The sequence below is a fragment of the Theropithecus gelada genome, chromosome 14, assembly GCF_003255815.1.
Source record: "Theropithecus gelada isolate Dixy chromosome 14, Tgel_1.0, whole genome shotgun sequence".
Taxonomy (NCBI): domain Eukaryota; kingdom Metazoa; phylum Chordata; class Mammalia; order Primates; family Cercopithecidae; genus Theropithecus; species Theropithecus gelada.
The window spans coordinates 18,811,274-18,824,260 of record NC_037682.1 but is presented as its reverse complement, the minus strand read 5'-3'; the positions used below and the strand labels follow the sequence as shown (position 1 = coordinate 18,824,260).

The following is a 12,987-nucleotide window of genomic DNA, read 5'->3' as shown; positions in this document are numbered from 1 at the left end:
ATGCATGCACACACACACACACACACACACAAACACAGCTGCTTTATTTATAAATGCCTCCAAACTCTTCTTTTTTCATTCTTTTCCTAGTAGGAGTAATGCCTCCCAACTACTTTGAATTTTATCTAGTCCCTACAATCTGGTGTTCCATAAGCAGAATGCTTTATTCTAGATTCTCTGCATTAAACAACTCCTAACATGCAACATGCAAGAAGTTCTACTTGGCACTTATATGCACTCCTTAAGTGCTGAGGAATAAGGATGAATAAACATTTATTAAAAAAACAAATTAGGCACCAACATTTTGTAGGCACTTTATAATCCTTTTTAAATTTAATTTTCACCCAAACCCTATGAGGTAAGTACTATTACTATTTCAACTTTGCAGATTCACAGCCAGGCGTGATGGTTCACGCTTATAATCTCAGGACCTTAAGAGGTTGACGTGGGAGGATCGCTTGAGTCCAGGAGTTCAAGACCAGCCTGGGCAACATGGCGAAACCCTGCCTCTACCAAAAATAGAAAAATTAGCCAGGCATGGTGGCACGCGCCTGTAGTCCCAGGTACTCAGGAGGTTGAGGTAGGGGAATCGCTTGAACCTGGGAGGCGGAGGGTGCAGTAAGCCAAGATCGTGCCACTGCACTCTAGCCTGGGTGACAGAGCGAGACACTGTCTCAAAAACAAAAAACAACAAAAAATGTGCAGATTTCAAAAAGAAATTTTTAAGGCCGGGCGCGGTGGCTCAAGCCTGTAATCCCAGCACTTTGGGAGGCCGAGGCGGGTGGATCACGAGGTCAGGAGATCGAGACCATCCTGGCTAACATGGTGAAACCCCGTCTCTACTAAAAATACAAAAAACTAGCCGGGCGTGGTGGCGGGCGCCTGTAGTCCCAGCTACTCGGAGGCTGAGGCAGGAGAATGGTGTGAACCTGGGAGGCGGAGCTTGCAGTGAGCCGAGATCGCGCCACTGCACTCCAGCCTGGGTGACACAGCGCGAGACTCCGTCTCAAAAAAAAAAAAAAAAAAGAAATTTTTTTTGAGACAGAGTCTGGCTCGATCTCAGCTCACTGCAACCTCCCCCTCCCAAGTTCAAGTGATCCTCCCATCTCAGCCTCCTGAGTAGCTGGGACTAAAGGCAAGTGCTACCACACCTGCTAATGTTTCTATTTTTTGTAGAAACAGAGTTTCTTCATGTTGCCCAGGCTAGTCTTAAACTACTGGGCTCAAGGGATCAGCCCGCCTCGGCCTCCTAAAGTGTTGGGATTATAGGTGTGAGCTACTGTACCCAAACCAGATTCTAAAAATTAAATAGACATTAATGTGCTTACAGTCAGGTAGTTAGCAAATGGTAATGCTGTGTGATTCAAACCCAGGTCAATTCTGATTCCAAAGCTTTTGCTCCTTTTATTAAGTAAAGCATGTTCTTCCTCTAAACTTGTGTTAAGTCTACTTTCCTTACGAGAGGATGAGATCAGGGTCGTAATAAACATTTTGTTAAATTTCTAATTACTGTAAGTCTATGGAGAAAAAATTTTCCATTCATTCTGTATTGAAATCACTATTGGTATTTATAAATGTTTTGATTATTTTTCCTTACCAAAATATCTCTCAGATATGATTCAGATGCTAGACTTTATATTTAGCATCTAAATATATATTCTAGGAATGGACACCAAAAACATGTAAGACCCCGTTCCAATAAATTCTAGTTCAATGAATCCAGGACAAAATTTGGACATCAGTATTTTTATATGGCTCAAAGGGTGATTTTGTCATACGGGCTCAGTTAAAGAACTATCATTCTATCCCTTTCTTAGGAGAATACCTCTCCCTATCCATTGTTGGAACAGTAACCAGTGGGAGCTAAACTCTAGATACTCATGATCTTAATGTATAGTATTGAAGAAGATACCGTGAATCTGTTAAATTTTAAGATTGCGAAGGCTCAAATAAACTTATAAGTGAGCAATGGACCAGATACCCTAATACAATATCTGCCTGTCACACTCATTGACACTTATCCTATAAACAAATTATTCTCAACTGGAAAATGAGAGTAGGGAAGATGGAGAAGTGTTTATTTTTAAGACAAGTAACATATGTGGGGAGACTCCATTTCAGAGGTAAGAATCTTTTCAGTAATTTCTGTTCTAGACCAGGGAATGGAAGCTTTAGCTCATAATCTCAATATAATCTAAACAATAGGAAATTTTGTACACAGTTATAAGTACTGTCACTTTTTTAATAAATTGAGGCCTACAGTATTAAAACACAAAGTGCTTTAAAGTAATTATCGGCCGGGCGCGGTGGCTCAAGCCTGTAATCCCAGCACTTTGGGAGGCCGAGACGGGCGGATCACGAGGTCAGGAGATCGAGACCATCCTGGCGAACATGGTGAAACCCCGTCTCTACTAAAAATACAAAAAACTAGCCGGGCGAAGTGGCGAGCGCCTGTAGTCCCAGCTACTCGGGAGGCTGAGGCAGGAGAATGGTGTAAACCCGGGAGGCGGAGCTTGCAGTGAGCTGAGATCCGGCCACTGCACTCCAGCCCGGGCGACAGAGCGAGACTCCGTCTCAAAAAAAAAAAATAAATAAAATAAAGTAATTATCAATTGGTATTTATCTTTAACTAGAAATGAAAGCCATTAGTTAATAATAAACAAAAACACACTGTTGACAGAGGGAAGGAAGCAAATTAATGAAACCTATTATGAATTACTGTGTTTAGAAAACTATGACGAATACAAGCAATAATTAAGAGGGGAAAGTAGAAAGAACAAGTGAAAAAAAGATTAATACCACATAGAAGTCTAAAGATTATATAAGAAAGCACTTTGAAAATCCAAATCTTAATGTAAAGATAAATAAATTATACATATATTAAAAAAACCAAATGCCCATAGGCATAGGCAAGTGACAAAATCAAAGAAGCGATGAGGTGGGAGGGAGGCATCTTATAAATAAAAGAACTATAGGCTGGGCGCAGTGGCTCATGCCTGTAATCCCAGCACTTTGGGAGGCTGAGGCAGGCAGATCACTTGAGGACAGGAGTTCAAGACCAACCTGGGCAACATGACGAAACCCTGTCTCTACTAAAAATACAAAAAAAAACACAGCTGGGCATGGTGGCACGCGCCTGTAATCCCAGCTACTCGGGCGGCTGTAGCAGGAGAATCACTTGAACTCGGGAGGTGGAGGATGCAGTGAGCTGAGATCATGCCACTGCACTCCAGCCTGGGTGACAGAGCGCAACCCTGTCTCAAAAATAAATAAATTAATTAAAAATAATAGAAAAAAACAAAAACTATAATCTGTGAGAACAGGAAAGCCCACAGAATATGCTAAATCAGGTGACAACTCAAAACAGTTTAAAAATAATTTCAGGAATACCATAAGAAATTTTAAAGTGCATGTCTTTTTACTACTTTCATTAAAGGAAAAAAACTGAGAAATTAATGGGATTACTTGATTTATATAATACAAAGAGATAATTATGGAGGGAAAAAGGATTGGTCTGTAATCTATTCTTCAATCTCATCCTCTTTTTTCCATTTCACCATTTCCCCACTTTTGTTATGTTTCTAGGAAGTCAACATAATACAAAGTTTGTGTGTACATATAACTAAAATCAAACAGAAAAAATAAAATGTCGGCTGGGCACCGTGGCTCATGCCTGTAATTCCAGCACTTTGGGAGGCCAAGGAGGGTAGATCACCTGAGGTCAGGAGTTCGAGACCAGCCTGGCCAATACGGTGAACCCCTGTCTCTACTAAAAACACAAAAATTAGCTGGGCGTGGTGGCAAGTGCCTACAAATCCCAGCTATTTGGGGGGCTGAGGCAGAAGAATCACTTGAACATGGGAGGCAGAGGTTGCAGTCAGATGATATTGTGCCTGGGCAACAATAGTGAAACTTCATTTCAAAAAAAAAAAAGTTTCTGTCACTACTTAATGCAAAAAGAAAAGAAAATGTCTTGTTTCAGGTTAATTTTTATAACTGAAGTTAACTTTCCATTGTTTTAAATATTTTAGCCACAAAATTCACTTTCTTTTTACTTGTTTGTGGTCTTTAATTCCCTCCGCCCCACCATGTGAAAAGGGAAAGAAATTTCTACTGCTACCCTGGATCTCTCAGAAATCTATTGTCTACTCAAATATAAAATCCATGATGCTTTCTTTATATAGAACAGCAAGAGATTATATTTACATTCACAATGCCAGTGAAAACCACAGAATTGTCTTTGTGTGAGAAGCTAATATCCTTAGAAAATGCATGTAGAAAACACATAATGATAAGGAAAAAGAAAAGGTTTTCTTTGACACATTGAGAATTCAGCACCAGAGCAGTAAGATTTCTAATAATAATCATATGCTGGAAGAACTGACAGAGAATCTGTAGCTCTCTTCATACGCCACTGGAATATGACTCTCCCTGTCTCAGTGTCCTCTACTATTCCCCTTCCCATTCTTTTCTCTCAGGTTCCAGGTTGGTAAAACTCTTTTTCCCCTAGGGCAATTCTCTTTTAATTTATTTTACACAACTGTGGCTCTTCAAGATGGAAAACTGATGACTGAACAAAGATTTCACAAATCATATCTCTGCCTCCAAATTCCACAGGAGGAAAGCCTAGGAAGGTTAACTACTAGAATATAGTTGATCCTCATCATTCACGAATCCATATTTGCAAATTCAACTACTTGCTAAACTTACTTATAATCCCTGAATCAACATTCATGGTACTTTCCTGGTCATTCACAGACAAGTTCAGAGCTGTGAACATTTTGTGTTGTCTATTGTGCACACTCCCAGCTGAGGTAGACAAGATAACACTCTGCCTTCTTGCTTCAGTTCTTACACTATAAACAAGTGTCTTTTTCATGGTTTATTCGGTGCCATGTTTTTGCATTTTTGTGTTTTTTGTTGGTGCTTTTGTTGTTTAAAATGGTCCGTAAGTGTAGTGCTGAAATGCTGTCTAGTATTCCTAAGTGCAAACAGGCTGTGATGTACCTTAGGGAGAAAATACACATGATAGGAAAAGCTTTGGTCAGGCAAGAGTTATAGTGTTGTTGGCCAAGAGTTCAATGTTAATGAATCAACAATATATATTAAATATGGTATCTCCAAACAGAATAAAACAAAGTTATGTATTGATTGATGGAAATGTTGTGACCAAAGGGTTGCAGGATCCTAACGCTTTATTTCTCTCAGAGGCAATGATTCAATATTCACTAATTTAGTGTTCTCAGTGGCTTTACAGAATATAACTACTACGAGTAATGAGAATCACTATACTTAGATGTGCGTATAATTAAAAACCAACTTCCTCCCATCACCATTATAATCCTCTGTAATTTCAGACTGAGGAAGCAAACAAAATTTTCATTCTTGCTGTATTCAAGATGTTTTCAGAGTTTGTTCTTAAGCACTATAATCATATCCACAGTGTTTGATCTATACTTACAGGTTTCATAAAAAGTTACTACATACAAAATGTCCACCAGCAGCATTCAACTTGCTTGGACCTAAGCAATACCAAAGGAGTATTTTCTAAAAATGTTTATCTCTTACTTAGTACTTGCCTGTTTCAAAATTGACCACATATTCCTATACTCTTTATTTTACATACTGATACAATGTAGTGTGTTATCATTTGCTATTATCATGTTTAATATTTGTCCAATTAAATACAGCTAACTTAAATAGCTCATCCTGTAGAATTATAAAACTGGAATATGTAGTTCTAGATCAGCAACTCTCTTTTCCTAGAGAGTTACAGAAGCTATCAAATAGCATACCTAAAGTCAAAGTGACAAAAAACGAAGACTAAAAATGAAACTAACTCACAACAGTAATTTAAAACAATCCTTTAAAAATGTATGTCTATAATTCAAATACTATCGGTAATGTTCCTTAAGTGGCAATGTATATGTAATTAAAAAGATGACTAATAAGAAATTCAAAGGCCTGATTGTTGTTACAATACCAGTACTGAAAGTCCTCATATTTACCTTCTTTAATGCTTTTACTAAATCTGCATAATCGCCAGCTTCCAGTTTGGGGTTTTTTACTAGTACTTCTACAGCCTCTAGGGCCTCTTTTCTCTCTTGCCATTTTTTTGCCTCCTGCAAGATACAATATGAGTCATTTGTAACAGAAAATAAGAGAGCAGAAAAAAAGTCTATTTTTTACATTCTGCTAATTCAAAGATACATAATTTTTTTTTTAAATTAAAAAACTGGCCAGGCACGGTGGCTCATGTCTGTAATCCCAGCACTTTGGGAGGCCGGGGTGGGCAGATCACGAGGTCAGGAGATCGAGACCATCCTGGCTAACACGGTGAAACCCTGTCTCTACTAAAAATACAAAAAATTAGCCGGGGGTGGTGGCAGGCGCCTGTAGTCCCAGCTACTCGGGAGGCTGAGGCAGGAGAATGGCGTGAACCTGGGAGGCAGAGCTGGCAGTGAGCCAAGATCGCGCCACTGCACTCCAGCCAGGGCGACACAGCGAGACTCCTTCTCAAAAAAAAAAATATATATATTTATAAATATATATATTTATAAATACATATTTTTATTATATATTTATATTTGCCTAGTGTATATATACTTTTATATATATATATATTTATATTTATCTAGTGGATAAAAGCCAGAAATGCTGCTAAACATCACACAATGCACGGGACAGCTGACAACAAATGTCAACATGCAACTTATATTTTATTAAATGCAATCCTTTATTTCTATATTTATTTTATAAATATATATATTTTATAGATATATCAGAAGCATATATTATATATTATATATAATTATATTATATATTTATATATGTTACATATTGTATATAAATATATATCTATTACATATTTTATAGATATATAATATATTTTATAAACATATACAAATATATTATATATATTACATATATAAAAAACTGGAGGCAATCAGAACAATTGTTCACATATATAAATTTTTATTCACATATAAAAAGTATTTTCGGCCGGGCGCGGTGGCTCAAGCCTGTAATCCCAGCACTTTGGGAGGCCGAGATGGGCGGATCACGAGGTCAGGAGATTGAGACCATCCTGGCTAACACGGTGAAACCCCGTCTCTACTAAAAAATACAAAAAAACTAGCCGGGCGAGGTGGCGAGCGCCTGTAGTCCCAGCTGCTCGGGAGGCTGAGGCAGGAGAATGGCGTGAACCCGGGAGGCGGAGCTTGCAGTGAGCTGAGATCCGGCCACTGCACTCCAGCCTGGGCGACAGAGCAAGACTCCGTCTCAAAAAAAAAAAAAAAAAAAAAAAAAAAGTATTTTCATAAGATGTTATAACTAAAGTAATATAATAAACAGAATGCCATAGACATTTCATTCTCATTTTCTAGGCAAACATTAGTAAGCAGATGTCAAAAAGAAAACATTAATAGAAAGCATTTCTAGCCCACCCATCTCATAGTGGCACAATTACAGGAGAGGAATTTCTACACTGACAACATTAAAAAGACCAGAGAAGAACAATCACATAACCAACAACTCACTACTACAGCGGTGGTTGGGATAAGACTGTGTTTGTCAACTGGGGATGATTTTGTCTCCTAGGGAACATCTGGCAATGTTTGAAGACATTTTTGATTGTCATGACTTAGGCAGATGGTATTACTGACATCTAGTGGATAAAAGCCATAGATGCTGCTAAACATCATACACTGTACAGGACAGCTGACAAAAAAATGTCAGCAGTGCTAAGGTCAAGAAACCTTGGAGTAAAGTAGTGGCAGTAGAAATGGAGACGGGAGAAATCTGGAGATCTTTAAAGTTAAATCAGAGAGAAAATGAGAAAAAGGAAGTCAAGAATGTTCTGGTTTTATGGCAAGACATGTTTTTAAAAAGTGCTATAATATATATATGTACAAAGTAGTGTGGGAGCAAAGAGGAAGAAGCAACTAACTCACTCTACTAGGGAAGATATGGGGTGGAAGGGGAGGCACCAGGCAAGGGCTCAGCAGAGTGTTCTAATTCTATTCAAGTAATTATTTTACAAGAAATAAATGAAAGAAGTTTAACTATTACTTACAATTTTGTCATAAAAGTCTTTGGGAAGTTTGGAAAGGATTTCTACAGCTTCTAAAAGCTCATAAGCATCTATCTGTGGCACCTCATCACCATCATCACCACCTTCAAGGAGAAAAACAAACCTTAAAAATGGTTAAAATTGTTTTACTCATTAGTTATCAGTCCTTTCACAACCCTGATGAAATTTTAACAGAGAAGGGACCAGAGTTATTAAAGCTACTTGCAACTTATATTTTATTAAAGGCAATCCTACAAAATATGCCTAATGAACACAGATTCTTGTGGCAGTGCCAGTTCTGGTTAATTTTTGCAGAAACCAGTGTTTAAAATTGGCTTACCTCCTTCAGCATCTCCACCAGCAGACTGTTGTTGTTCCAATTTAGCTTCTAGCTCTTGTTGGGAACGAAGAAATCGAGTAGGTCTAGGAGCACTTGTTGGCAGTTTGACCCATTCTTCTTCTAGTTCTTTCAACTGCAAATATCATATAATATTTTAAACAACATCTGCATCTCCACCATTAGTTTAACATACTTAATACTTACATTTATTGACATATCAGGACCCATTTCTTTCTTTTTGTTTTTTTTTTGGAGACACAGTCTTACTTTGTCACCCAGGGTGAAGTGCGGTGGCATGATCTTGGCTCACTACAACTTCCACCTCTTGGGTTCAAGCATTTCTCGTGCCTCAGCCTCTCGAGTGGCTGGGATTACTCGAGTGGCTGGGATTACAGGAGTGCACTACCACATCTGGCTAATTTTTGTATTTTTAATAGAGATGAGGTTTCACTATGTTGGCCAGGCTGGTCTTGAACTCCTGACCTAAGGTGATCCTCCTGCCACAGCCTCCCAAAATGCTGGGAATACAGGTGTGAGCCACCGTGCCTGGCCTCCAATTTCTTATTTATGTGGCTCTACCAGGGCAAACAAGAAAAGATTCATTCATTCATTGAGACAGGGTCTCAACTCTGTTGCACAGGCTGGACAATTTTGGCTCACTGCAGCCTCCACCTCCCCAGGTTCAGGTGATCCTCCCACCTAAGCTTCACGAGTAGCTAGGACTACAGGCTGTACCACCATGCCTGGCTAATTTTTTAATTATTTATAGAGATAGGGTTTGTCATGTTGCCCAGGCTGGTCTCGAACTCCTGGGCTCAAGTGATCTGTCTGCCTGGGCCTGCCAAAGTGCTGGGATTATAAGTGTGAACCACTGCACCAGCAGAAGAAAATATATAATTAAATTACATTTCTTTTACAGCATAAGTCAAACCAACTTGAATTTACTATAAGGAAGATGTATGTCTAAGCACTAAGAAAGAACAGTAAGTCCCACTTTTTAAGATACTCTCATTAGTTCATTAATTCAGATACATTTACATCATCAGAAGAGTCTCCAAAACCAATTGTAATAAAAAGCCAGAAAGAATGTACTTCACACAGATAGTAAGTTCTGCCACCCAACAGAACTGCAGAGAACGTTAGTTATGCTCAGAAAAGCTGACTTCAAAATTAAGAATGAAAAATAATTATTTTTAAGGACAGAATATCAACAACAATAGGAAGAAAATATTTTCATATTAACCTTACGCAAAAGCAACCAGAAAACTTTTTGTCTCACCTGAACAGAATTTATATTTTGTAATGGGGGTCTCAGAGCATCTCGAATCCATCTGTAAATCTCCACAGCAATCAGTTTGGCTTCATCTCGAACAGCCTTCTCTCGAGACTCAAAGAGTTTTGGCAACACTTTGATAATTGGCTTAAGCAAGATGATTTTGGAACCAAATTCACTACAAGTAAAAAATTGGGGAAACACTGTCAACATGCAATGTGATTAAGTAAAGCATCAGCTTTTCTTCATTCAAACATAGTTCCATATCTATATATTAGAAGAATTATATAAGTTCAGTTTTTTTAAGGCAACAAAAGGAACTCATAACCACTTACCTACTAAAGTGTTGTTCTTCCAAGAATGTTATTTAGTGTGTAGGGCCCAAAATAATATTACCATTTTAAAACAAACGTTCTAGGTAAGCAGACTAGGAATAATTAAAACCTATAAAGGATCAACATGTATAATACCTTTTTTTTTTTTTTGAGATGGCATTTTGCTCATTGCCCAGGTTAGAGTGGTATGGCGTGATTGCGGCTCACTGCAACCTCTGCCTCCCGAGTTCAGGTGATTCTCCTGTTCCAGTCTCCCAAGTAGCTGGGATTACAGGCGTGTGCCACCACGCCCAACTAATTTTTGTATTTTTAGTAGAGACGGGGTTTCACCATGTTGGCCAGGCTGGTCTCGAACTCCTGACCTCATGTGATCCACCCACCTTGGCCTCCTAAAGTGCTGGGATTACAGCTGTGAGCCACCATGCCCAGTCTAATACCTCAAATATATAAAGCTTACAAATATAAACTAGTTTATAAATATTTAGATGAATGAAATCTACTTTTAATAAACCTTTAATAGTTCCTATAATTAAAGTGATTCATTTACCTAGATAGATCACAAATCCTGGCAGTATTTTGTTCCTGACTTTGTGGCTATCACACTGTAACTCTCGGCATCTTAAATCTTTCACTGCATCAGTTTTTTATGGGGAAATAGTTGCATTTTGACTTCTTTCAAAAAGCATATTTCGCCGGGCACAGTGGCTCACACCTGTAATCCCAGCATTTTGGGATGCCGAGGCAGGTAGATCACCTGGGGTCAGAAGTTCAAGGGCAGCCTGGCAAATATGGGGAAACCCTGTCCCTATAAAAACACAAAAATTAGCCAGGCATGATGGTGGGCACCTGTAATCCCAGTTACTTGGGAGGCAGAGGTGGAAGAATCACCTGAAACCGGGAGGCAGAGGTTGCCGTGTGCCGAGATCGTGCCACTGCACTCCAGCCTGGGCAACAGAGCAAGGCTCCATCTCAAAAAAAGAAAAAAAGTGTATTTAACCTTACATATCTGTCATAGATTACATTTCCATGTTCCCAACTGGCCAATTTTAGCTATCTAATATCACTATTACCATTTCTGAGTATCAAATTCTAGAGCAGAAGAGATGTATTTATGAAAGAATACTGAAATTCTATATGAGTAGTAGGACCCAAATGTATTATTTTTCTATTATCTAATGTGCACAAATTTATCTCATGTGAGCAAATGCAACAAAATTATTCAGTAATAGCTACTAGTGTACTCCAGCGATTTTTTTTCTTGGTTTTTGTTTTTAATTTTTTGGAGATAGGGTCTCACTATGTCATCCAGGCTGGAATGCAGTGGTGTGATCACAGCTCACTGCAGCCTCGACCTCCCCTGCTCAAGCTGTTCTCCAGACTCAGTGCCCCAAGCAGCTGAGACTATAGTGGTGCACCACCATGCCCAGCTAATTTTTTTTTTTGTATTTTTTGCAGAGACGGGGTTTCTCCTTGTTGCCCAGGCTGGTCTTGAACTCCTGGGCTCAGGCAATCTGTCTGCCTCAGCCTCCTAACCCAAAGTGCTGCGACAATACAGGCATGAGCCACTGCTCCTGGCCTTAATAATAATAATAATAATAATAAATAATAATAATAAATAATTATTATTATTGAGATAGTTTCTTACTCTGTTACCCAGGCTGGAGTACAGTGGCACAATCATAGCTCACTGCAGCATCACCCCCTGGACTCAAGTAATTTTCTTGCCTCCTGAGGAGGTGGGACTACAGGCGCAATAAAAAAATAATTTTTAATAAGATACCTGGCTATGCAATATAGTTTAAGTATAAATATCATGAGAATAACCTACATAAATCTCTAAGATTTCTTTTAAAATGCCTTTATATTTGGCTCAGCCGATTAAAGAAAAAACGAGAAATTATAGTGGCAATAAACCATTTTGTTTTAGTGATATTTAACATGGTGCCTGAAGAACCTAACATTTGAGATTTCTTAAATCTTCCTATATATTATCACTGTTTCATCTGACTCTTTTTTCTCTATCCAGGTCTACTTCTGTAAGGAAAAAAAAGATGGAGCAAGTCCACATGGAAAATAGATACCTTAATAAAATAAAACCTAATTTTGATACTAAACATATCACTATAGAAAACACAAAAGGGTACTAGAAACCTGTTTTAGGTACCACAAATGTTTCTGGTCACCTGAAGCTCTCACTAACAAAGCTTTAGCAAGCTCTAGAACCCAGGATCAAGCAGTTTGGCCTCAGGGTTCTTGAGGGTCCCAGAGAGCTACCTAGTTAAACTATAGATTCTGAAATGCTTTAGGACAAATAAAGAACCACACAGGGATGGGATATATAACAACATCTATGAGGAAAACATGAGATATACCTAACTTGTTATTATCCTACCCTTATTTTCCCAATTTAGCTAAAAAATGAAATAACCAGAGTACACAGCACTCCAGACTAGAAACTTATAATTTAAACACAGAAGATTATAGGCCAGGTGTGGTTGCTCACATCTGTAATCCCAGCACTTTGGGAGGCTGAGGCGGGATCACTTGATGCCAGGAGTTCCAGACCAGCCTAAACAACATGGTGAAACCCCATCTCTATTAAAAACACAAAAATTAGCTGGGCATGGTGGTGCTCACCTGTAGTCCCAGCTACTCAGGAGGCTTGAGGCACAAGAATCGCTTGAACCCAGGGGCGGAGGGTGCAGTGAGCTGAGATCGCACCACTGTACTCCAGTCTGGGTGACAGGGCGAGACCTTGTCTCAAAAAACAAAACAAAACAAAACAAAAACACCAAAGATTATAGTATATTTTTAAAATTCAGACATCACTAAGGACATAAAAGATTTATTGATATAAGCATAGTTCTGATAACTAAGACAAGTCACTAAATTTCTAAGATAATAGAATGAGCGTACTGTTTACTACTCAGAAAAACATCTGCTTGCTATACCATAATCGGCTAGAAAC

The 12,987-nt window shown here is 38.6% G+C and overlaps 1 protein-coding gene across 3 annotated transcripts in view; it reads right to left on the bottom strand.

Annotated features, from left to right (window-relative positions):
* The window catches only part of CKAP5 (cytoskeleton associated protein 5), a 101,791-nt gene that overhangs the window by 60,991 nt on the left and 27,813 nt on the right, over positions 1 to 12,987 (bottom strand). For all 3 annotated transcript variants that reach the window (XM_025355907.1, XM_025355908.1, XM_025355906.1), the window contains exons 5-8: positions 9,691 to 9,862; positions 8,412 to 8,544; positions 8,075 to 8,175; positions 6,009 to 6,122 (exon numbers count right to left, since the gene is read on the bottom strand). In XM_025355907.1, coding sequence (XP_025211692.1) covers positions 6,009 to 6,122; positions 8,075 to 8,175; positions 8,412 to 8,544; positions 9,691 to 9,862 — 520 coding nt within the window. The remainder of the gene's footprint in view (positions 1 to 6,008; positions 6,123 to 8,074; positions 8,176 to 8,411; positions 8,545 to 9,690; positions 9,863 to 12,987) is intronic.